General features: G+C 42.3%; 3 protein-coding genes across 8 annotated transcripts in view; all 3 read right to left on the reverse strand.

The window, feature by feature from the left end:
* LOC135904759 (ipis-1-like) overlaps positions 1-14,219 on the reverse strand; it is a 32,401-nt gene extending 18,182 nt beyond the window's left edge. Inside the window, exon 1 of the mRNA XM_065435727.1 lies at positions 13,660-14,219. The gene's annotated coding sequence lies outside the window, so the exon portion shown is untranslated. The remainder of the gene's footprint in view (positions 1-13,659) is intronic.
* Positions 1,914-14,510, reverse strand: LOC135904758 (ipis-1-like). The gene is made up of 2 exons (XM_065435726.1): positions 14,234-14,510; positions 1,914-4,734 (listed from the first exon to the last, which is right to left on the reverse strand). The coding sequence occupies exon 2, from the start codon at positions 4,721-4,723 to the stop codon at positions 3,575-3,577; it is 1,149 nt and encodes a 382-aa protein (XP_065291798.1). The 5' UTR covers positions 4,724-4,734; positions 14,234-14,510; the 3' UTR covers positions 1,914-3,574.
* Positions 14,511-18,391: 3,881 nt separating this feature from the next.
* On the reverse strand, positions 18,392-24,213 carry LOC135904761 (ipis-1-like). Of its 6 annotated transcripts, none has more exons than XM_065435738.1 (3): positions 23,851-24,213; positions 22,443-22,532; positions 18,392-21,986 (listed from the first exon to the last, which is right to left on the reverse strand). In XM_065435738.1, the coding sequence occupies exon 3, from the start codon at positions 21,973-21,975 to the stop codon at positions 20,830-20,832; it is 1,146 nt and encodes a 381-aa protein (XP_065291810.1). In that variant the 5' UTR covers positions 21,976-21,986; positions 22,443-22,532; positions 23,851-24,213; the 3' UTR covers positions 18,392-20,829. The 6 variants fall into 6 exon arrangements, with proteins under 6 accessions (XP_065291810.1, XP_065291809.1, XP_065291806.1 ...); XM_065435737.1 differs by having other exon boundaries at positions 22,443-22,564; XM_065435734.1 differs by having other exon boundaries at positions 23,847-24,213.
* Between the last annotated feature and the right edge of the window lie 1,075 nt (positions 24,214-25,288).

Consider the following 25,288-nt stretch of genomic DNA (forward strand, 5'->3'; position numbering starts at 1 on the left):
TACGTTTAATTTGCTTAGCTTAAAATAAAGTAATTGGTGACAAACAAGGCAACATGCTTTAGAAAAATCAATATATAAGTGCACTCAATGAAGCATGTATTGTCAACAATGGGGAGAACATTATTAAAGCATCTTAACTGCTTTTCACAAGAAAATTATTTTCAGAAACCATGCTGCCTTGGCATGCGAAATGAGCTGTCCTTAAAAAAATTCTCTATGTTTGAGTAGATGATGCATTCTAATATATAGCTTACAAGAAATACTAGTTAGTGATAAAGGCATAATTAAGGGAAGATGTGGAATCACCCGATTTAAACAATGGTGCCATCTTGCCCACGTTCCACTCGCTGGGTAGCTGGCCATTGGCTAGAGACTGCTAAAAAAAATTTTTAGTCAATATAACAGAACAGTACATTTCGGTATTTTTTTTTTATATATATAACTGCGAATAGGTACCATCAGGTCCACATGATGAAGAAACCTACAAGTCCAAAATTAAGTTCGACACACCAAGGGAGTTGATTAACATAAGATCCATAGGCGGATAATTCGGCAAATGAATTCCGGGAAATTAGCAACAGAAACTTGCAGAAGACCTAAAATTTCGTGGAGCGATTGTTTCATTCCGGAATGCAAAGCATTCTCTGCCTCCGACCAGGCACTTTGCAGCGGGTAGGTGGTAGGTTGCCGTCTAGCCTCATTTTGAACCTCTGCAAAAACGAAAAAATGCTAAATGACTAATGGTGATATCAAACCTACATATAGCAGTACAACAGCCCGATGCTCTACATGTTAGGCATACTTCTCTCGTGCACGCATACATCTCTCGTGCCAACTACATCTTTAATATGGCAGGCACATGTGTCCCATTGCGTAGCAAGAATTTGCTTAGAAAGCATGAGCAGAAGTTTCTGTTAAGCTACAAACACCAGGAATGGAATGTGAGAGCAACACACAACGTTACCTCTCTCTCATGTGCATCACTTCACATGGCAGCAAGTTGCATATGAAAACAAGAGGGTGCGAGTTTCTTATATTCTTCCCTCTCTAAAGCATCGGGTTAGGCTGTGCCGCCTTTGGGATCAGTGCACGTTTCCCAGTGCTTCTTCCATGTCAGTTAAGAGTGCGTTAATACTCTGTGTAATTGTACCACCTTCAAGATGGGAGCATGTCATAATAGATGTGATGCCGGATAGCCAGTTCCCTATAGAATGCTTTGCATAGCATCGATTCCCGCAGTACGCGAGATTCCAATTTCTTTGTCTCGTTATCCTTTCCTCGTTGCATATGGTGCATTTGCAGAGGAAATGTCGCAATTTCACGGGAATCGCCAAACTGTTGACACGACAGTTGGCCATTTGTGTGCTGCAGGTGCTGTGAATGTGACCCGGACGCTTCACTTGTATGCCATTATCTCAGCTGGTGGGGAGAGTCGCTCGCCTTTAGGAGGACACACAGGCTTTTGCTTGAACCTAGGCCAGTTTGAATTTATGAACTCTGTTTGAATTTTCAGCTGTTTTCATGCTGTTTCCAACGTTTACAACATGTGGGGCGTATTTCGTCCCCAAACAATAACAGTCATGTGTCTTGCTAATGTTTCCTTCCTTGAAAGCTTTGTGCTCGCTGCTTTCCTGTTGAGAATGCTATGCGTCGCTGATAACGTGCATGCTTTTCGTAGCGTGGAAGCACCAGGCACGCAGCGTTAAAGACAGGGAAGGCATGCAAGACAGACGATTATTATTATTTGGAAACAAGATAAGCCCCAAAGGGTAAGAACATTTACAGTGTACTTTGCAGACACGATGATTATGACGTGGTCTAGCTGGCTATGCACCACCCTAATTGTCTCCTTGAAATGCCCATACTTGCTGAGAGGCCCCTTAATAATGTAATGAAAGACTGCAAACACAATGTTCATTCACAAAAGAGAAAGAAACAAAACACTATAGGTGTTTATTGTTACTGTACAGTATTTCTTCTTTATTTTGTTCATACAGCTGAAGTCAGTGCCATAACCAAATAGCAGGAAAACAGGTGAAATAGGTTTTGTTTTATCAAGATTAATAAAAAGTAGGCTACAATGTGGTCAAATGTAAAGAAGCCCTTTTCACATAAACCGACAGTACCAACATCATAAACAGCTGGGAACACACCAATACTGAGGTGCTGGGAGCATTTCAATGGCTGCAATGTAAACAATAACCCAATCCGTGTCGTTGACAGGCAAAAGAAAAACCTTGCATCACAGCAGCACTATCACAGTGCAGTGGTGTGTGTATTGCAGTTGATACAGCCCACATATAGGATTGCTGTACGCAACATACTATGGAGCAAGAAATACATGCCCACCTCCAAAAGAACACTCATCCATGTTTTTGAGTACCAACGACCAATTCAATAAATACCCTCAAATTGATATGCCTGACTGGTACGTCTGGTGCTATCAAGTTTAGAGACACATTCCTCACCACAATTTAGTACTCCAATTCTGCATCAAGGTAGAGAGAGAAATGACCACTCTGTTAAGCATCACAGCCATTTTTCTTTGTCCAGCAGTGCATTCCAGCAACATTGAAACCTGATCTTATATCATAAAACTGTTGGAAGTAGTGCAATCGCACAGAAAGCCTGAACAGCTTGATACACAAAGAGCCGATGCTGAAGGTTGATTGCAACAGCAAAAATTGGTTTGTCATAATGATGAAAATATTGAATAGACTCAACATAATAGGTGCCCAGGTACAGCCGATATTTCAAGTACACCCTTATTCTTACCATTTCAGAGTTTAAACACAAAAGAGTGTCCATTCCACATTTCTTTAGATTATGCCATTGAAAATGAGGTGGTTGCTCTTACAGAACTTTACAGTAATAAAAGTGTAAATGAACCATTTCTGAAGGCACTGCAGAAATTAACCGCCACCAAAAATGACGCAGGCCCACAGGTGCTCAAAATGTCCCAAATACACATGCAGTATAAAGGAAGGCCACAGATGCATATAAAAACAGCAACAACCATAAGGCAGTGAAATGCAGTTCTTGACTGGCTTGACCATGACACAATAGTGGACAGGCATACTTTATATCTTGCATCTAATGCACATTATGCAGCGGTTGTTGCACAAAAGGCTTACACGATCATAGCGTCCCACTTGGTGTTTGCTGAACGGAACTAGCATGGCTTAGAAAGTAGTGCTGCAATAATGCTTGATGATAGTGTATAATTTTAACTACAATACTCAAGTAAAAGTGCAGAAACACTAAAATTATGAATCTGCCACTTAATATATTTCTTGTAACAGCCTTGCAAATGTGCTCTCTTGCACTATTGCTTCCGTTTCATAAACAGCATTTTGTAGACATGCATCCAAAGTTACACAAGCATTTTTTCCACCCTGCCCTCTTTTCAATGCGACCTCCACCAATAGGAACAAGCCCACACCCTTGTGTTCAATAGCAGCAAAATATTATATCCAATGAGCAACTCACCGGAGGTATTGCACTCTGGTTAATCCTTTTAAAATTTGATAATGATCACAGGTTAACTGAGTCAAAATCAAGCAGCCGGAAGCCACTATACATCACGTACTGAGCCTGCAAAAAGAATAACATCCGGGTCGTGGCTTCGAATGAAATACATGAACGGATGGTCAACTGAGAACGGAATACCAATGATGGCACACCTTGCCATTGCCACCATTCCTGTAGCGGCTGCTGCTTCTGTTCCTTCCTCATTAACCTCCACAAAGGCTTTGTGAATTGCTGCTGAGATCACGAGGTCCTTTTTTCCATCTATTCCTGAGAGATCTGCCTTACTGTCCGTGAACAAGTCTCTTATGCCCATCGCATGAAGTGTCTTCTTTAGGTCTAAACTGTACTCGATCCTGAATCGTGGAAGACTAAGGTCCACAATTGTCGAGTCAAACCCTTTCAAGACATCCGACAGTTTCGACAGCGTAAGTGCCGCCTCCAGCTTTGGAAGGCCGTCGACTTCGTACGGCAGAAGAATAACCATGGACGTCTTGCCACCTTTGTATGGGATCTCAATTGCATTGGCGTTCAAGCCAGTGCACTCGGTGTTGATATTGAAATGTGACTGCTTGTACATCATGTGGACCTCCTTAGCTAATTCTTTTGAAATATGGAACTTCTGCAGGGAAGTTACTCTGGGGTTGAACTGCTCTTTCCAAAGACCTTTGAAGTAAATGGCGTTGACCAACACAAGCATGGTGTCGCAATCCACAGCACCATTGGGAAGGAGGTCCTTGATCTTTGATTTTGTGGTTTTTTCTACCCAGGCATTGACTGCAAGTCTGGCCGCTTCAGCATCATTCTTGAAATCGATGGGTACCACTGTGCTGTTGTAAAATTTGTTCAGCATGGCAAGGTAGTCTTCCAGAACTTTGAACGTCTTTTCTGAGTACATGCGATTAGCAACATCCAACGTCACATCAGGTGCATAGGTTGCAACTTTGGCAAAGAAATCGGAGAAATGTGCGTGGATCATGTCATCTTTTGTATGCAAGACATTGGTGATTTCAACAGCTGTGTGATCTTTGGCACCGGCAAGAGTCATTGACAGAGCAGCTGCGATGCTGAATGGGGAGACGACAATGTTCTTTGTTCCATCACTCTCCGAAAGAAGTTGCTTGTACAGGTCTACGGTAAAAGCAACGATTGCAGTAGTCAAATCTCCTGACATAGCTGCAGCTGATGTGGCCATGGTGCAGTGTCCTTGAATATGGAAACAACGAAATGCTTAGGTTAGTTACAGGTGAAAACATACCACAATGCAGTTATCAGTCACATGGCTAAAATAACAAGGATTTCAAATACTAGTCACTGAAGATTAGACAGCAGTTACTTAAAGTCTGCCACAGTTATGAGGCTTGCACTCAAATTTATAGGAATATACCATCTCGCAGCTGTGTATCTGTAGAAGCACAAGAATTACAGCTAACATATGTGAGATCAGCTGCATTTATCTGCAGAGACATGTACATTCGTGCAATTTACCAGATGGAACAATTAAGGGAGCACATGGTTCTTGGTAGTCAGGTTACCAAGCTCATTATGTGCCGCCCTGCACAGTGGCCGATTTCACGGCCACATCCTGCTCCAGCATTATAGATAAGTGGACGAGACTTGTGCGAGCAAGAAGTTCCAGCACTTGTATTTGGCAGCGCAGTTGTTGCTGGCACAAGAGTTTACTGCACACTCGATGCATTGTTTGTTAACAATGCACTTCCATCATCAGCAATCATGAGTTTGTGATGGCACACCACACTGGATAAATATAGGAAGCTCAGCAAATGACATACGAGCAGGTTGTGCATCCGTATTCCAAGTAGCCATAATCTCGCCTCAGTATAACCCCCACTCTCACAAGATAGACTCTGAACTCATGTTTGACTCCAGAGTATGTGATCATTACAGACTGGATCACAGGCAAATGCCTATTCGTTCCCCCACATCCCGGCCCCACCCTTTTGGTGTATGAGCACGAATTGTAGGTCGAAAAGTGGTTTAGCATGACTTTATGGTGACTGCCTATTCCTGTGCTTTGTGTCTATATACGCATATTATTGGTTTTAGCACCTGAAAATGCTTTTTTATGGTGCTCTTACTGTCTCGAAAGCACACTTGATTACTTAATCCACTGTTCTGGCAGACACTGTACCGGTAGTACTGGCAGACACTGATGCCAAAGGCAATGCACCTGACATCGTGACCTAGCAGATGAAACAAATAGGCAATGCCAGTGTTAGGTGAGCTTTTCAGGGCCTCTCACCATCTGCCTGACACTGGTTAGCAATGCCAGAGAAAAAACATCATTAAGTGCTTTCTTCTTCAGTGGTAGACACATAACTCCATGTTACACTGCAGGCAAAAATGTGAGAAAGGCACAGCCTTTTTAGAAAGTTGTATCATAGAGCGTAGCTTGGAAAAACTGTTGACTGTAGATTGCGCTGCGCGTGTGTAAAGTACTGTCTACTGCAGTTACCTCTTTTTTGTACCTTCACTTCTTTTGCGGTTGTACGCCAACCAATGGCAGCTCGTCTAAACTCAGCAACAGATGAGCAATAACTCCTGCTCTTCACTCTGCCCTCCTCCCTTTCTTTATTGAAATAACTGTACGTAAGGAGACAAACTCCGTACTGCAGCGTGTGATAAACATAGAAATGCACTGTGAATAATTAAGCTGATACACAAAAAGCACTTAAAGAAGAGTTCTTGTGAACAGTTTGTGAGTCTTGACACAGTTTCTGCACCATAATGCAAGTTTATTGCATCCCATGTGTGTGGAAGCAGCTATCAAAAAAGCTCGTGCAAAGGTACGCACTGTATCACGCAATGAATATGGATTTTTTTTCTGCTCATTCGAACACTCAAGAATTCTAAGAGTGCATGAGGCCATCAAACATACCGAAATACAAAAATGTTCCATTCACCTACTAAACTATCGTTTGGAGCCTACAAGCTTGTTCTGGGTTAGAAGAGGCACATTATGGAACCCCAAGAGTTAGACATGATAATTAACTGTAACTGTTATAATTTTTACAAAAATCTATAAACATATGCTATTCAAGTATTCATTTCTTGATGAAACATTTGTTGATTTAAATCCATTAGCCATGAATTTCAGCTTCTCTCGTTAACCGTTTATTAGCTTCCCTGGTATATGTTGTTTTTCATGCTTGCTGCACTTGCCATTGTAAGCACGGAAGTACGGATATTAAATATACACTACCTGCGCATTGTGTCACAGAATATATATTAAGCGTGTTGACTACAATGTGCAGATTGACAAAAAATGCAGCCTTTCATTTGCCCAGAAAAGCACCGTGAAGTGATCACTTGCACAGTGCGGTTGTTGCCTTTCAGACCTGATAAATGAATGCTATGTCAGTTTTATTACCATGAAAATGGATAGCACACACAAATATATAAAACAGGTTACGGTTTTTAAACAAATTATAATGCCTATTTCAGCTTCTATTATGCCTAAAGTGAGGCTCCAAGTGCCTGTTTAAAGCACCTAAAACCCACTATTTTAGTGCCTAATAATCGGGTCACTAGTAATTATAATAACTGCCACTAGAAATGTTGCTGTTTTGTTTGCTTGCTTCGTTTTCCATCTAGGAACAATATTAAAAAGACATGTTGCACAAGACATCCCATGATCCATTTAAATAATGTGCTACGCTTGCACTAAAAGAGTACTACATCCCCTGTAAAGCATCACAGTGTGTGTACGGTATGTGTGTGTGTGTAGTTCACGACAACATCTGCAAAAAACTTTGGTACTTGTCTGGAATTTTATGCACCTAAGCTGATTATCTCAAATAAGGGAGCAATGTTCTGTCTTCAGTACCCATAATGGGTAAGTTATTTGGCAATGTCTATTCTGCCGAAAAGTTTAAGAAATTCCTTGCAGCAGTAATCTCCCACTGGCTCTCAGAAGTCACATGACAAACCATGCATCCAGCCAGCTACAGCATGGTGAACGAGTGTTCTGCTGCTTTGTTTCAGACTATATTAGTTTTATGTCTGCCTTGGTTTTATTGTCTATCACTAGGCAGGTGATTTCGAGACCACTGGTTGTTCCATCAATGCGTCATGACTTTAATGGGCGCCCTGCCTGATGATGTCAGATAAAGCTTGTGGTGTAGGTACGGAGGGAATGCCGCCACAAGAACCAGTGAACTAATGCAACTTGCTGTTGACGATTGCTGTGCCATTTTTTAGGAACCGTAAGTGCAGATTTCATGACACAGCATATAAAAACTGCGTTCAGCTCAGGAAGAGGGATGCAAGAAATGTGGCAACAGTGCAAAATATGCATGGGAAGGCGTGCCGGCCATATATCGGAGGCACTGAAGTACTACTAGATTAGGTATTAGGTATTGTTGCATCCACAGTGCCATGAAGTTTGTCAGCACCAAGAATGGTGCATAAAGATCATTGTAAATACTTTTTACAATGTTTTCATACAGCTGTATTGTTTGCTTTTTTTTTGTACTTTTGTGTCTGAATCATAGTTTTTCTACTTTGCTACAGTTACACGCCTTGGTGCTGACATTGCAATTAATATTGTGGGTGTAAGTATACACAACTGCAAAGTGTATTGTGTATAAGTCTAAAAGCACACTGAAATATATAATACCATTGTAATACAAGAAGCTTCGATTGTCGAACCTTACGTTTTGGCCTGCCTAGGTTTTAAATGGCAATGTCACTTTTTTTCTGGTGTTAACATATGTTGGTCGAAAACTACATCTATGAGGTAGAGCAAGCAAAACAGAAGACCTGAAGTAAACAGACTAAATGAAGTTTCATATCTCAAGAGTCTTTTATTGTGCGTTTGTTTAGGAACTTTCTACCACTGCTTCATAGTTCACTCTACAGTTAAATAAGCAAATGAGGTTGAAAGTGTTCTGCGTATGTAGAAGAGCAATCTTTATCACACTTTTTTCTACAGTCATGCTACCATTTTACGGTAACCAAATGTATGTTCCACTGAAACATTTTGCAATAAGTTCAATGTACAATATACATCGATCAATTCAAGCCCTGCTAAGAGTGCCTTTGCAACATGGTTATGACATATTGACCTGGAGCGCACATATTAAGCACCGTTAAACATACTCATTCACCAGCTGCTACCACACTATAGACACTTCATGTAGTTTAACATAGTCTTTGTAATGCATCTTCTTTTCTTTTACTTGATTCTTTAGGCCATTCAAACAAGACTGCGGCTTCAATGTCTCCGTTGCAGCAGATAAGGGAGGACAGTATCTGGAAGTGAGGTCTCTTGACCTGAAGTGCAATCATTCTATAGAAAATAAACTTTTCGGATAGATACCACAATGAAGAAGGTTGGCCCCACATCTTCTAGCTAAGGCTCTTTCTTGATTTGCTGCAGCTGAAGGTGAACAAGATGACTGTCAGAGAGCAAATGGAAAAGGAGACTGGAAGTGCTTTACTTCTAAAGGATCAATCAAATATTACAGCAAAGGAAAGACTACTGAAATTAAGCAAAAACTTCCCGATGTTGCGTGCATGCTGCAAGAAAAACATAAAGCAACGGTCTGCTTGCTCAGAAATGAAAAGTGGCCTGTAAGCAGTTTACTTCCAAGATGAATAAATTCGAAAAATCGATTGAGTATTGGCCTGAACTAACATTCATTGATGCAAAATACAAATTGCTGGAGACAAGAATAGCGTGTTTTCTTGTTATCATTGAAAATGGTACTGGTGAGATTGCTGCCGTGGGGTCAGACTTAGCTGGTTTTTTGTATATTTGTAGATTTGAAACGAAAATGGGAGTCTATGAGAGCAATGATGGCAGATAAGGGAGTGAAAATATAACCTGTGATAAGGGTGCTTTTTCCGTCACCTGCACTACACACAAGCTCTTTGCTTGTTCTGCAGACTTTTTGTGGACATGTTAGCGTGCAAAAGCTGGGGATCGCAAAAGGTGAACAAGGAAGTGCTGAGGGCGTTTTGCCATGCACAATTTGTGACGAAAATGAACATTAATACTGAGTACTTTATGCCTTACTGCAGGAATCAGTGGCAAAGAGAGCAGCAGAATATTTTACTACAAGCTGGCGTGGCCATTTATGCAGAATGGATAACGAGAATGATATGGTCATGTGGAAACTTTTTCAACTGAACTAACAACCATGCAGACTGAATAAAGTCAAAGCTAAAACATCTGCAGGATGCTTCAGTTCACTCAAAATGTCTGTCAAGCAGTTCTTGGCAGTCACCAAGACATAGCGTATCAAAAGAGCACACAAAGCAGCAGTTAGTATGCTGCAAAACAAAACTGTAATAACAACAAGTGGCAATGAGGCAGCCAAGTTGTGCTTCAGCTCGCTGACACCGAATGCATTTTGTTATGTAAACCCACAGCTCAGTACATCAGTGGCTGCCACAGGAAAGATAAGTTATGCTATTGCTGACGTCAAAATTTCAGCAACCACTGAAGGTTGTTCTTGTGCCACTAGGCAAGCAATGCTGCTGTTGCCAACACATTTTGCTGTTTTGGTTGGTACAGGAGGCGTCAAACATGGCAAAGTATGAGAAAGTACTGAGTGACGAGCGGTGGTCTTTAGATGCTTGCAGTATAGCAAACAGTCGGCTAAGGCAGAGTGATGTATGTAATAACACTGAGAAAGTGCAAGTCGACACTTGCTATTAAAAAAAAATGCTGTCAGCACACGAAAAGTTCAGAAAGGCAGCTGGAGGGGCACAAGCACTGGCAAGCGTGGTGTCAGAATGCTCCACAGGAACGTTTAAAGATAGGCTGTCTATTCCAGCGACGATTCTCGGAAATGGAAAAATGGCTGCCAAGTTAATGTCACTGCAGTCAAGCCTTCATGCCAGTTGGAAACCACGCTCTTGCACCTGACAGCTAGTACTAGCATGAATACTGCCCTCTTGCAGCAGCTTGCAGTGAAAGCCAAGAGTAATGTTGGAGTTCCATATGCACCATGTGTAGGCACTGAAGAGAAAGGAGATGGCAAAGAGCTGCCAAGGGAACACAGAATCCAAGTCAGTCAGTGTCCAAAGAGCCAACTGTTTAGTGCACAAGATAAAAGCAGAGATGACCAGTTCTCTCTCAAGTCTGCATTACCGATTGTAACTGAAAATGTCAAAGTGACAATAACTTTGAATAAATGTGACCGCGCAGAGGGTCATGTGCTTACTCTTGTCAGATATACAGAAGAAGCATAGAAGAACAGCAAGTCAGCGGACATTCTTGGAGCTTACGGTGAACAAAGAAAAGCAGCATTAATGGCAAGTTGCTTCGTGAAGACTGTGGAACCAAGGCCAGAGGGCATACATGAATGCACTCGTGATCTAATTGTCGATGTTAAGCTTGTGTATGCTGTTTTATTACTGATGATTCTTGGAAAGCTGTGCTCTTGGTCCCCAACATCAAAACAGAATAGGAGTGGAAATGCAGTGACGGCAAATCAAAATTAGATGGCTTTAGCTCTGTACTGTACAGGTGACATGTTAATCATGGCACCGTCATGGTGTTGGCCTAATCCAGAGTTGGCCTACTGAAGTTCACCTACATGCATTCAAAACAGTTATGAGGTCGGTGGTGAACCCATGCCTTTATCGTTTGTAAGATGTTAAGAGCCACAATATTGTTGTATTTTGGGTATCAAGGCTGGCGCCATGAGGAATTTAGACAGTCAGGATAACTCATTCGGAGCCGGTGACTTGATAAAAATCATAGCTGAGGGGCAGGCGGTTAGAGCTGCTGCTGTGAAAATTGATTAATTTTGCCTACATTTTGTAGCAAGACATCCATTCTCCTGGGCCTAGCCAGGAGCTTGGAGAAGCTGTCTGCACAGATGGGGTAGAGATCAGTGAACGTCACTCCGCGAATTGGACTCAGTATTTCTTCACCGTCGCTATACAATGGAAAAATATTAAACAGTCCGGATGGTACGGAGGACAAAGAAATAAAATGTTCTGTGAAAGTAAGCATGATCTTACGTAGCGCTAACTTGACAAAACACAAGAATGAAGAAGGGAAACACACACCAAACACTACAACTTTCAACCAAAGTTTATTGAAAGAAAACAAGAAGCTATAGTACACGAAAACGGAATCAGCAAGAAAGCCAACGGTGATATCAGCATTATCACAAGGTGCACATGAAATCCATCTCTTCTTTCAACAATGATACAGATGTCTGACTTACGCACATGTCACCACTACAACTAATTATGTAATAAGCCTTGGCTATCTCCCCAGTGATCGTGTCATGATGCCTATAGTGGTTCTTTCAAGCTTTGATTGGCATCCACACATGGTGCAATGCTGAACCAGATAGGAACAAGGCGGACATCTTAAAGAATAGCTGTGTTCTCACAATCGCACGTTTAGACAATGGGCAGTTTGGCCTATATAACACCTGCCACATGTCATCGGTATTCTGTATACAAGGCCACATCTGCACATTACAAACTTCTTGAAGTGTTTTATCTAGCATGCCTTCTTTGACGACTGCGGCTGAGAAAGGTTTTTTTCACAGCTTGACAGAGCCCTTGTAGCTTGCGCTTGGCCGAAAAGACTAGCCTAACACCAGAATGCTCGCCCACTTTCTTCAGCCTATCCGAAAGGCCATGAACATACAGCAACACAGCCGTTTTATTCCAAGTCCTAGTACTTTGTCCTATGTCCCTTTGGTCATCACTCTTTAGCATCCTTATTATCTTTTTGCAGGTGGACGCAATAACGTGGCTAGGATAACCTGCATCTCTTAGCTTTCTAACCTGCCAGGAGAAGCTTTCTTGGTATATGTGGTGGCACAATTTTTTTAAGGCCGACTTCAGGCATGAAAGTGTGATGCCATCCTTCACCAGTCTAGAATGGCCAGATTTATACCTAAAAGGACTGTTTTCAGCAGTCGGGGGGAATACGACCAGCAGACGTGATCAAGCTGAAAGAAGAGGTGCAAGTAAAGGAAGTTAATGTAACCGTCCTTTGGGAATTCGCATGTGAAATTTCAACCTTTGCCAGAGTTCCTGAATACCTTTATAATATTGACCATTTGCATGCTAAGTTGAGAGGCTTACACAAACACATGGTAGTCATCCCCGTAGTGCAATACTGTTTTTGCCAGGCCACCTAACTGAGACTCAATATGCCTGTCTACCTTGGTGAGGAAGATTTGACTAAGCACGGGAGCAACCTGCGATCCTAGAGCCACCGTGTTCTATAGGCATCATGACACAATCACAAGGAAGATGGCCGATCGAGGCTTATTACATATATAGTGACACATGCATAAGCCAGACATATGTATCATTGTTGAAAGAAGGGATGGATTTCGTGTACACCCCGTGATAATGTATATATCACTGTTGGCTCTCTAGCTGGTTCTCTTTTTGTGTACTAAAGCTTCCCGTGTTCTTCTGATAAACTTCAGTTGAAAGTTGTAGCACTTGGTGTGCGTCTCCCTTCTTCATTCTTATATTTCGTCAAGTTAGCGCTACTTAGGACTATGCTTGGCGTAAGCCGACTAGCCCAATTTTTCGTTCGATTAAGTTCTAGCTGTGAAACGGCATACATGTTGTCATGCGATTTTACAGAGTCAGCTTTCTAGCTGCAGCAATTCATCTGCTGTGATAAGATTAACGGCAATCTACCGGCTGCTTCTCACTCAGCAGTTTGTCGTGTGGCATATGTGATAGCCAATTCATTTAGAACACAATGCTGAAAATATTTCAAGAAATCCTTCAGCCTACCGGCAGTATAGACACTGACGTGCTATTTTGAGCAGTGCATGTGTTTTCTGCCACAAAAAAATGCATTCACAACGGCACCATTTCGTTATTTGTCTTAAGACGGCTCTTACTTTTTTGATGTCATGCGCGGTACAATACGTACAAAAGCAGCGATGTATTTATATATATTACGGCAGCGTGGAAATCGACATTACAATGGCAGTAAGGCAACGCAAACGCGGTATCGTCGATGTCAAATTTACAAATCTCCGGTCACACGGGGCACTTTCGATCGCGATTGGCGACCCATTCCGCAGCTAGCGCGAAGTTGTAAAATTCGATCCCGATCCGGCTCTCAAAAGTTCCCCGTGTGACTAGCCGGTACCATAAACTTACTGTTTTCAGGTAGTAGCTCCCAGGATGAAACCAGAATGACAGACAAAAGAAAATGCAAGAGAAGGCGTTGCCGGCGCGATTGGCGCCAACGTTGTTTACACATTAAGAAAGTGCTAGGGACACTAGGGAAATCATGGGGAAGAATGCGCCTGTGTGCAGGCGTCTCTTGTATGGGACCATCTGTGGTCTCGCTTTCTTCGTTTCCCAAGTTCTGCATTGCGAAGCTTCAGTTGTCGATATTGTACCCGTGTGACACGCCCGTGTGACACGGGTAAATGATAGTGTCGAATTACGGCTGTCTGCACAGATTTCTTGACTCGCTACTGTTTCTTTCGAAAACGAAGCTGGCGACGTGGAGTTTCATATTTTATCGCACCATCGGCGATCGAGATAGGGGCCTGCAGCATTCAAGTACTAGTACGCGTTAATTGCTCAGGCTTGAAATCGAGCGTTTTCTTCATTAGTGAGTGACGAAGTATGTGCGTGGACGTGTGTGTGAACGTGAGTGACTGTCAGCGTCTCCTTGGAAAAAAGAAAAAAAGATCTGTTGGCGATCGAGCGTGCACATACTTACGCTACGTACGGGAGTGCCGGTATAAGCGTGAATAAAATAAAACATATATGAGTGAGTGTGCTGTGTTATCAACGGGTGCGAGTAGGAACGTGAGTGAGTGTCGACGATTATGAGTGCGCATATATAAGATTGCGTCAGTACAAGCCTGCGAAAATATTGGTTCAGATCGAGTACGTGGCCATGTATGGGTGATCGAGCATAGAAGAGGTGATACTTTACACCTCACTTTTGCTTAGGTTTTTGCTACTGTGAAATAGTCCTTGCAAAGAAAAAAAATTAAAGCTTGACCATGTCTAATATATATCTTGTGTTGTGGGAAAATTCACGCCTATTATATCGGCACTGTCAATTTTATTAAAAAGTGATACATATGACAAAATCGGCCGTCGCATTTTTATTTGTGGGACCACGTTCTACAGCTTGCATACCTTTATTTTATATCTGAGACCCCTATATTTACCAGCCACTTTTATTCTACATTTCTACAATATATATACAGCCTCGCGAACCGTCCACTAGTTGATATGTGCAAATAATAATAATAATTATTATTATTATTATTATTATTATTAAAGCTTACGTATCAGAGATTCCTTTATGTATATAATTATCAATTACATGTAGAAAGTAGGAACACACCCAAGTGTCACGCACAGAAAGAGGTTAACTCGACCTAGAATTCCATTTACCACTACACATATATAGTTGCTTCAACTTGCATACAGACAAGATACCCAGTCCAAGTGCAATCCCGCCTTAGCTAACACCAGTCTTGTTTACACCCACCAAAAGTCAAAAGAACATTTTTTTCAAAAGTCAAAAGAACCCAGTCATGTTCATGTTGAAGGAGTGCATACCGTAGTCTTCAAATATTTCGAATTTTGAGGCCTCATAGAACCTTATATGAATTATAAGCGTTTCCGACATTTTCACAGGAGCCCGAATACATCTGTATTTCAACGTGAGACAAACAGCACTCCAAACATGCAGTCTTCCAGCAAAATTATTAATTGATTGGCTAATATGGTAATATGGTAAAATATGGTAAATAGGCTCTATATGATAAAATGCCATAAGTACTAATAATCGGAGCTCAGACGTGTGTGTCTGCTTGTCTTAATTTATTAGTCATTTCGTATGATATCAGGGATGGTCAAACAAGGAACGACAGATGGTCCTGTTGAAGAGTATCCGCAGCGGCTGTGGGAGGCAAGTGCTGCTGCCGCCGAGTACCTACTGGTAAAATAGGTACAAGTGCACTCCAGGCCAGGTACTCGGCGATTTTTACGGCAGCTCAACGCTTTAAAAGGGGCGTTTGTCTCCAACCCGAAGGCGTCGCCACCTCAATAGGTACATTTGGGGCGCCACATGGGAAATGGCAGCCATGGGAGCGGCCCAAACATCCTTTTTTTTTTGTTGTGCTCACGAGGGTTTCAATGGGAATTTAGGGCGCAGGCTACTTTCCCAAGACTATCACCGCTGAAGAAAGCCGAACGCCATGCCGGGGTGCACTTGTACACATTTTGTGTTGAAAATGTAATTAGAGAATTAAAATTCTCCTCTTCACCCAGCTGCGATGAAGTTAACACAACGTTCTTGAAAGCCACAATTGTGTATTCATCAATTATATTGACTAAGCTGTTTCAGCAATGATTAAACGCGGGATCTCTCCCCGCTGAATGGAAGATTGGGAAGCCGATTCCACTTTTTAAGGCGGGTAATCAGCAATAACCATTAAATTATCCATCCATAGCCCTCACAAAGTTTTCCTTACAAAATATTTGCACATATTTTGTTGTCAAACCTTGCTAATCTTCTTGAATAAAATTCTCTTTTTTTTTTGCCATCACATGGTTTTTGCAAATCATATTCTTGTGATACCAAACTAATATTTTCCCTCACAAACTTTGTGGCATCCTTCATCGTTCATCTCTAAGTGACTGCATTTTTCTAAACTTTTCTAAAGCATTTGACAAGGTATGCCATAAATAGCTTCTCTATAAAATGTGCCTGCTTAAACTGACTCTACTCTCTTTTGGCTAGAAATTTTCTTACTAACCGTTCCAAGTTTGTGTCTACAAATAACGTAAATTCAGAGCACACTGCTGTTCAATCTGTGATGCTTTAAGGGACGGTACTAGGCCCTTTACTCTTTCTTATTTATATTAATGACTTACCTTTGTGTGTTTCCTTGTACATTCACCTATTTGTCAATGATTGTGCTGTCTGTTGAGAAATAACCTGCGCTGATGATACTAACACCATTCAATCTGACCTTGATGCTATTAACAAATGGTGCAACATATGGTTGACATAACATAAGGAAATGCAAACATATGTGCATATCTAGGACATCATCTGTTTCGTCAATTTACTAGATTGCTAACACTTCTTTGGAGACTGCTAGTATATATACCTTGGCATTCACATTACATCAAACCTCTCCTGGGTAGACCACATTGTGTATATAGTTAACAATGCTAATCGAATTTCAGGACACCTCCGACATAACTTTGCAAAACTGCTTTCATCTATATAATTACCTGGTCATGTACAAAATGCTGATTCGCTCGAAACTAGGATATGCTGTCCCCATCTGGGATCCAAGCCACAAAAATATAATTTGTTCACTAGAACTAGTTCAGAATAACTCTGCACGATTCATTATTTCTGATTACAACAGAACAGCAAGCATATGCTCCATAAAATTAAGTCTCGACCTATCATCCTTTGCATCCCATCATAAGTTATGTCCTTAAGCCCTTTCCAGCCCTTTCCACATCATATTTCATCATCCTCAGCTCTGCAATGAGTTATATCACCTTCTCTGTATGTTTCATCTCACTCACACTAAAAGTTCGAATTCCTTTTTGCAAAAGTGACACTTTTTTTTCAGTCATTCTTATCACGAACATCAGAATATGTAGTGTAATCACCTTCCTCCATATGTAACTGCCATCACAAATCACCACCTGTTCAAGAATGCCTTAGCTAAACATTGTATAATTAGAATTTTATGTGTTTGCTCATGTTATATATATATATATATATATATATATATATATATATTTACACATACATACATTCTGTTTCACATGTAACCAACTCTCTTCTCTAATGCCTTTGGCCCTGAGGGTATGTTAAATTAATTAATTAATTAATGTTCTTGCAATACCTTGTGGGGCTTGCCATGACATAGATTCAACAGTTTGTGAAGTGGTAATTATTCAGTTCATTGGCACTTGCAAAATGTTGTATATGCACCACAAGGCACGAGACTTCTTGCATGTTGTAAGTATCGACTGCTTCTAGAAAACATGCAGTCATAGGTTTACTTCTAGAACATTTCTTACCAGTAATGCCTAATTCATTAAATAAAGAGCGTAAATCAGTGTTACTTAAATTCTCTGTTGCCCACATTTCGTGCACTGTGAAGATCATAATTCCCTTTTTTCCATCAAAAAGCCAAAACGCGTTTCATTCCACATGAAGTAAAATTAGAACAAGTTGTTTACCATTGTTTAAGACCATACAAAATACATGTGTGCAAAAACAAAATGAAATCTTAAAATAAAAAGTATAGTAATTAATTAACTAGTAATTGGTTTAATTGGTTTCCTGAACTGCCTTTAACTAAAATCTTGCTCCCCAGAGCATAAAAAATTCACTATTGTGGGCTTTACATTAATGTTCATCAGTTGTAATCAAGAGTTTAGAGGCGACACACTGAGTGTGACAAAAATGATCCACTCAACTATGTAGAGTTAATGATTCGTCCATGAAAGGCATCTTCACACCCCAAGATATAAAGGGATAAAAAATGTTTGGATTATTTTTTGGACCCCAGAGAAAGAGAGAGACAGTTATAAATGAAAGGCAGGGAAGTTAGCCCGGTTGGCTGTCCTACACTGGGGAAAGGAAGCCCAGAGAAGCCTCAATGCAGCTATGAGGTAGCCCTTTTGTCTCTTCAGAATTTCAGTAGAAAGATTCAGCAGCTCGGCAAAAAAATATTGCGTCAGTTTGGTAGAGCGGTGAAAGTCTTCAAAAGCTCTTCGAGATAAGGGGAAATAAGCAAAGTACAAGATATTGCTATTATTGCACATTGTTATTTGTAAATTGTTTTTTTTTCACCTTTACTGCTTATGTCAATGCCACATAGCAATCAACAAGCAACAAGCATTTTATTCTGTCATGATTAAAAAAGCACGAGCAACAGTATAGTGAACTATAAAAATATTTTTAAGCATAGCCCAACAGTACAAACAACAAAAATGGCTCAAAGAATCTCAATTCTGACATGCTGGGAGCACACCAACAGCAGCAGTGTAACATAACCAACATGCAGCAACCAAACAAGTAGCCGGCCTTATATAAGCATTTTCACAACATGCCTGTATTGAGATTCACAGTTGACAACAGGTATGGAAAACTGCTGCACAAAACATGGTGTTAAGTTAAATATGCATACCCAACTCCAAAATATTGTTGATCCAGACTTTCAGGTACATTATCATCTTATGAGGGTGAATCAGAAAGCCTTTGCCCCTATTTTATATTAGCCAAATTAAGGTACATACAAGTAAGTACAGATATACGTACTGTTCTACGTATCTTACACTATTTTTCCACGCGGTTCCTACATCAGTTGAGGCATTTGTCCCATCGCAGCCCTAAATTTGAGATGCCCCTTTGGTAGAATTCGTGTGGCTGACTGTGGAACCACTGTCGAACTGCCGTCTTGGCTTCACGGCCTTCTGTGAACTCACAACGCCACCACCTCAAACTTCTCAAGGTGAGCCACCTTTCCCCACATGCGGGCTGCATTTCCCTGTGGATTTCAATGGCAGTTCATCCCTTGCTCCCTAGAAAATGAATCACGCTTCATTGCTCATATGCTGTGGATGTGCGTAGTACAACCGCCACCTTCAACAATTGACAACAGCACCGTGCCGTGGAGCTACCCGGGCTGGTCCTAGAAAGATCCACCAGCGTGAATGGACATGTTGACTTCGCATTTACAGCCATAATTTGGCTAAAAAAAACAGGGGCTTAGACTTTCTGATTCGCCCTCGTAAACTGAGACCCCCAAAAAGTGCTCGCCCCTTCTATGATGGGTAATCTGCATCACAACTGATGCTACCAAGTTTTCGGAACATGTCTACTAAAAATCGGCACTCATGAACCTGCATCAAGGTACAAAAGAAAGCTTGATGGTTTAAGCATCACAGTCCTTTTTGTGTTTTCAGCTATACCCATGGAGGCACTGAAACTTTTATTTTAGTATGAAAACTGCTGCAAATAGCACATCATCGCAGAAAGCATACAACTGCTAGACAAATGAACAGTTGGTTCTGACTTTCAATTGAAACAGTAAAGAATTAAAGAAATTCTTGGCATAATAAGTGAATTTACACTCAATGGAAGAGGTGCCTATACACTACTGACATTTGAAAGGCACCCGTATTTCCACCATCTTTTGCGCATGAATTGGGAAAATGGCCCACTCTACACTTTCCTTTTACTTTATTCTAGACATGTGCTAAGGAACTTTACAGTAATGCAAGCACAAACAAGTCATCTGTGAATGCACTACAACTATTAATAGCTACCGACACTGATGTCAGCCCATGCCTACTCAGAATGACCCAAATGCATTGGCAGTATAATGAAAGGTAACAATTTTATAAAAAAGCAGCAACGACATTGAGACATTGAAATAGAGACCTGGATTAATAGATCGTGATGCAGTGGTGTGTGGAACACATTCCATACCTCGCTACCTAATGCACACTCTGCAATGGCTAAATATTGCACAAAAATTACACTGTCATAACATTGCACCTGCTTTATGGCACTACATATAAAACAAGCTAGCATCATTCAGGAAGCACCCCAATAACACTTTGTGCAGGAGTAGTGTCTATGTAATTATGACTTGTGCAAAAAAATATTGCACCAGTGCGTGTCATTTCTCGTCGTGTGACGGTGAAAGAGAGAGAGAAAGAGGAAGAAAAGGCAGATAGATCAACCAGACACACTGCCTGTTTGCTACCCACTGTGGGGGAGAGAAAGTCAGGGGATAAAAAAGAAAATTGAGGAGAGAAAACACTTATTGCTAGAGCATGGGCCTCTATGTACAGTGCACAAAAGAATGATGTGTTTTGGCCTTGTGTGCTCTGTATGTAGAAGATTACGCATCAACTTGGCAAAGTTTTAATCCTAGAGAGAATGGCAAACTTTCGCTGGGCGCTGCTGCCAATCTGCACGCACATGTCGCTCCGTTTGGGTGTGCACAGCTGAATCACAGTTGCTAAGTAAGGTCTGTCGACTTCAGGAACTGCAGTACTGCAACTGCAGTGATTTCCTGTACAGACTATGCTAATGTGTTTGCTTACATTCTTGCACACAAAGCCTACTACATAAGCATTCTTTGCATTCTTCCCAATGAGGTATGTGGCCTCCATATAGCCGAGGAGCTACTGCAGAACCCTCCATGATGCAGATGACAGTGCCCCTGCTTGCACATATTGTCACTCCTCTTATAATGCACTGACAATCACAGACAAATCTTCTCAACATCCACCCCCCTTAAACTGCTATACATCACGTACAGAGCCTGCAAAAAGAATTACATCCGGGTCATGGCTTCGAATGAAGAACATGAATGGGTGGTCAACTGAGAATGGAATGGCCCTGACAGCACACTTTACCATTACCATCATTCCCGTAGCAGCTGCGGCCTCTGTGCCCTCCTCATTAACTTCTACAAAGGCCTTATGAACTGCAGCTGAGACCATGAGGTCTTTTTTTCCATCTATTCCCGACAGATCTGCCTTGTCAGTGAACAAATCTCTTATGCCCATCACATGAAGCGTTTTCTTTAAGTCTAAGCCGTACTCAATTCTAAATCGTGGGAGACTGAGAGCGACCATTTTCGAATCAAGACCATTCAAGACGTCCAACAGCTTTGATGGCGTAAGCGTTGCCTCCAGATTTGGAAGGCCGTCAACTTCATCGGGCAGAAGGATCACCATAGATGTCTTGCCGCCTTTGTATGGGATTTCGATTGCATTAGCATTCAGGTCTGTGCATTTGGTGTTGATCTTAAAGCGGGATTGTTTGTACATCATTTGGACCTCTTTAGCTGTTTCTTTGGATCTGTGAAACTCCTGCAGGGTAGTTGCTTTGGGGTTGAACTGATCTTTCCACAGACCCTTGAAGTAAATGGCATTGATCAACACAAGAGCAGTGTCGGAATCCACAGCACCATTGGGAACAAGACCCTTGATTTTTGACTTTGTCGTTTCTTCTACCCAGGCATTCATTGCAAGTCTGGCTGCTTCAGCACTGCTCTTGAAATCGACAGGTATCACAGTGCTGTTGTAAAATTTCTTCAGTGTGGAAATGTAGTCTTCCAGGACTACGAACGTCTTCTCAGAGTACAGGCGATTCGCAACATCCAACATCACATCAGGTGCATAAGTTTCAACCTTCGCAAAGAATTCGGAAAACTGTGCGTGGATCACATCACCATTTACGCGAAAGACATTGGTGATTTCAGTAGCAGTGTGCTCCTTGGCACCAGCAAGAGTCATTGACAGAGCAGCTGCGATGCTGAATGGAGAGAAGACAACATTCTTTGTTCCATCGCTCCCTGAATCAAGTTGCTTGTACAGGTCAATGGTGAAGGCAGATATTGCAGTAGTCAGATCCACTGGCATTGCTGTAGTTGATGTGGCCATGGTAAAGTCTCCTAGAAAATGAGAACAATGGAGTGCTTGGATTAGGTACAGGCGAAAACACAGCACAGAGTGGCACACATCAGTCAAGCAGTTTGGATAACTGTAGATTAAATAGTGGAATGGTTGTATTTGGACACACAAAAAATGTAGCCATGGTTAGATGTTTGTTTTAGAGGCGGCAAACAACAATAAATTTCAATTTAGAATCAATATAAATAAAGTTTTACAACTTCGTCTGATTGATATCTACACATACAGTAAAGTCTCAATTGTACGAATGTCAGTTTAATGAATATTTCAGAATAACAAACATTTAGAATATCCCCAGCGGGTTCCCTATGCATTATATGCAAAAATCTTTCAGTTAAATGAATTTATTAACAGCAAATATTTCAGATGAATGAACTTGAGTCTCCTGGTGAACAGTAACACCAGCTACAATTAGAAACTGCTGGCAAAAATCCCACCTCTCCCTCATGTGAGGCGAAAGTGACCAAGAGGAACAGCACGACGAGATGATTGACCCCAGCTGGATGTGGACAGAGGTCTGTTGCCAGCTGGATGTTGACAGTAACACTTCATTTGAAGACTGCACAGTGACAGGGAGCTCGTTAACTGTGCTGAACTATTAGATCTGAAAATTGTTTCCAGTGTTCATCCCAACGAAGAGGGTGACGAGGAAAGCGCAATGTCAGAGGCAGATTCAAATATTGTGGCTCTAGCCGAGGCTGTAGGATGCCTTGGAAAGTTGCGAGACTTCGTGTCTCAGCAACAAGCTGTGCCAGAGGAAGTGCACAAAAACAGACTCTTTGGAGAGCTTACTTCTGTGCTTTAAGAGCACCAGTGCAAATGAACATGAGTTTTTTTTTTTTTTTTCTACTGAAATGGGCAGCAACGTAACTTATGTACTTTGTATATATGGATGTACATAACTCCATAATTTGCATTTCACACTTTCGACTCGTCTGCCCTATGCTGTTTCATATTCTAGTGAATATTCAATTGAGAACTTTCATTTAAGTGAACAATTTCCTTGGGTCCCTTGAAGTTCTCTCAAGTGAGAGTTCTATCAGATGCACAGTTGTCAAATGCTATTTATAATGAATTATATATAAATATATTTGTGTGTGTGTGTTTGTGTGTGTTTGTGTGTGTGTGTGTGTGTGTGCGTGCGCGCGCGCGCGCGCGCGCGCGTGCGTGCGTGCGTGCGTGCGTGTGTGTGTGTGTGTGCGCGTGCGTGCGTGCGTGCGTTCGCGTGTGTGTGTGCGCGCGCGTGTGTGTGTGTGTGTGTGTGTGTGTGTGTGTGTGTGTGTGTGTGTGTGTGTGTGTGTGTGTGTGTGTGTGTGTGTGTGTGTGTGTCTGCAATGCTACGTTTGCACTCTAGCGGCAAGAATGGTATACACATCACTATATTAGTTTGTGCATGGCGTGAAAGCTAGAGTATACAGAAATTCGAGACAACATCTGCAAAAAATGAAGTCGATATTTTTGAGAACTATATAGTAGCTAGTCGAATTGCACAGAGACACAGTTTCGCCTGGAGTTTTAAGCCGTGTGTTTATTCTTACTATTGGTTCGCTAACTTGTCAAACTTGTCAAAGTTATTGCACTCTAAAGCATCCACAGATGTACCTTCAATTAAACGACATCATCTTAACGAAACAAATCTATCGCTACATCTCGAGAGAACAAGAACGACCGTGCCCATTCCCGGGCACCTATTTTTCGTCTTGACAGCCGCACATCCGCGGAACGCTCGCTCAATTTTGTAGCGTAATGTGTAGCGTACACTGCGCAGTGCGCGGAGGCCGCTCACAACGCACGCGCGATTTTGTTGACGTCACAATACAACAAGGGCGCACATATCTCACCTACACTTTGGTGAATCGGCTGGTGCTGGTTTCAGATGACAGGGCCCGGAATGAAATGCAGCTGAGGAAGCGAGGCCGAAGCAAATGCAAGACAAAGGCGCTGCCGGCGCAAGACGGCCGCCAACGTGGATTTGATTAAACTTCAGCCACGCCCCGCACTAGGGACAGGCACGCCCCGCGCTAGAGACACTAGGGAAATTATAGGAAGAATGCGCTCGAAGCAGACGTCCATGCATTTTGGCGCTGTTTTGCGCGCATCTTTTCGTTCGGTTCTGGCCGACACTGGCGATAACGGAGACATGGAGAAGCAAAGCCGAAGGGCAAAAGGAGTGAAAAAAGGAAAATAATCGGACTTCAGAAGATATTTGCTGTTGGGCTAGTTGGTATATGATGTCACGGCCGCTCAATGGAACGCGTTTTCATTGAGCGGCCGTGATGATGTTTTAGAACAAAACAACACCATGGGCGTCTTGCGCTGGAGTTTGAGGTATAGTAGCGGCGCCTGGTGGCGGCGCTACTGGGTCGTACCAGCTTGGGTTGTATTGAGCCCTGGCTGTGGCGAAGGACGTTTCTAGGCCGAGTTTTGCGTCGATTCGCACTTTTTTCTGCCCTGTTGCGAGTGCGAAAAGGCTCGTCACTTCTCGCAGACCATGTCAACCACGCTGCGAGCTCGCCGCAGCCTATAGTTTAACGAAAACGGGCTCTCTGTGTGCCGTGGGACGCAATGCTGGGAGCAGACGGAATCGGTAGCGCCGATCCGGAGACCTAGCCCAGCCTCGAGAAGGCGTCACCGTCATTACTTCTGCGTCGTGGGATGCCATGAACAAGAAGGCCTGAATCCCAACATCATATTCTGCCGTTTTCCTTCAAGGCCTCACGAAGTGGAGCGTCGGGCGCGCTGCATAGCTGCAGTTCGTCGCGCTGACTAAGCGAAACTTCGCGCCATGCTGACTGCTTCGCCTGTCTTGAAGCTTGCTTGATTATCTGCGTTCTAATGTTCGGTATTTTGCACCTACAGTCCCGACAGCAGACCGACATAGCAGCAGGCATGGCTGGTAATTCACGATTCGAGACCCGGCCACAGCGACAATTAACAATACGACCGATGCGAAGTGGTGAAGTGACCAGGTGTGTGCAAATGAGCACAAATGGTCGGGCTCATTCGATGACAATTCACTACTCCACTACGAGCAGCACAGGTTAAGAGAGTTAAATGCGCTCATCCTTGATCTCAAGCCAGCACGTTGAGGCAACGCAGCAAGGCAGTATTGATTGCAGCACATCGATGTTCGAGCGCTGTCATTAAAACCTACATCAAGCGAGCGGCGTACGAGCTCGCGCTGCAGCGCGATTCGCACGTACGTACTACGTGCGAGCTCATATGCATTGCATCAGTTATTACCAGTTACTAAAAGGAACAGATGGCCGCTACTACAACGCAG

The sequence above is a fragment of the Dermacentor albipictus genome, chromosome 7 (genome assembly GCF_038994185.2).
Source record: "Dermacentor albipictus isolate Rhodes 1998 colony chromosome 7, USDA_Dalb.pri_finalv2, whole genome shotgun sequence".
NCBI lineage: Eukaryota > Metazoa > Arthropoda > Arachnida > Ixodida > Ixodidae > Dermacentor > Dermacentor albipictus.

Bases quoted from the DNA above. Each gene is read 5' to 3' on its own strand.
- LOC135904758 (XM_065435726.1), bottom strand. From the start codon at position 4,723: ATGGCCACATCAGCTGCAGCTATGTCAGGAGATTTGACTACTGCAATC.
- LOC135904761 (XM_065435738.1), bottom strand. From the start codon at position 21,975: ATGGCCACATCAACTACAGCAATGCCAGTGGATCTGACTACTGCAATA.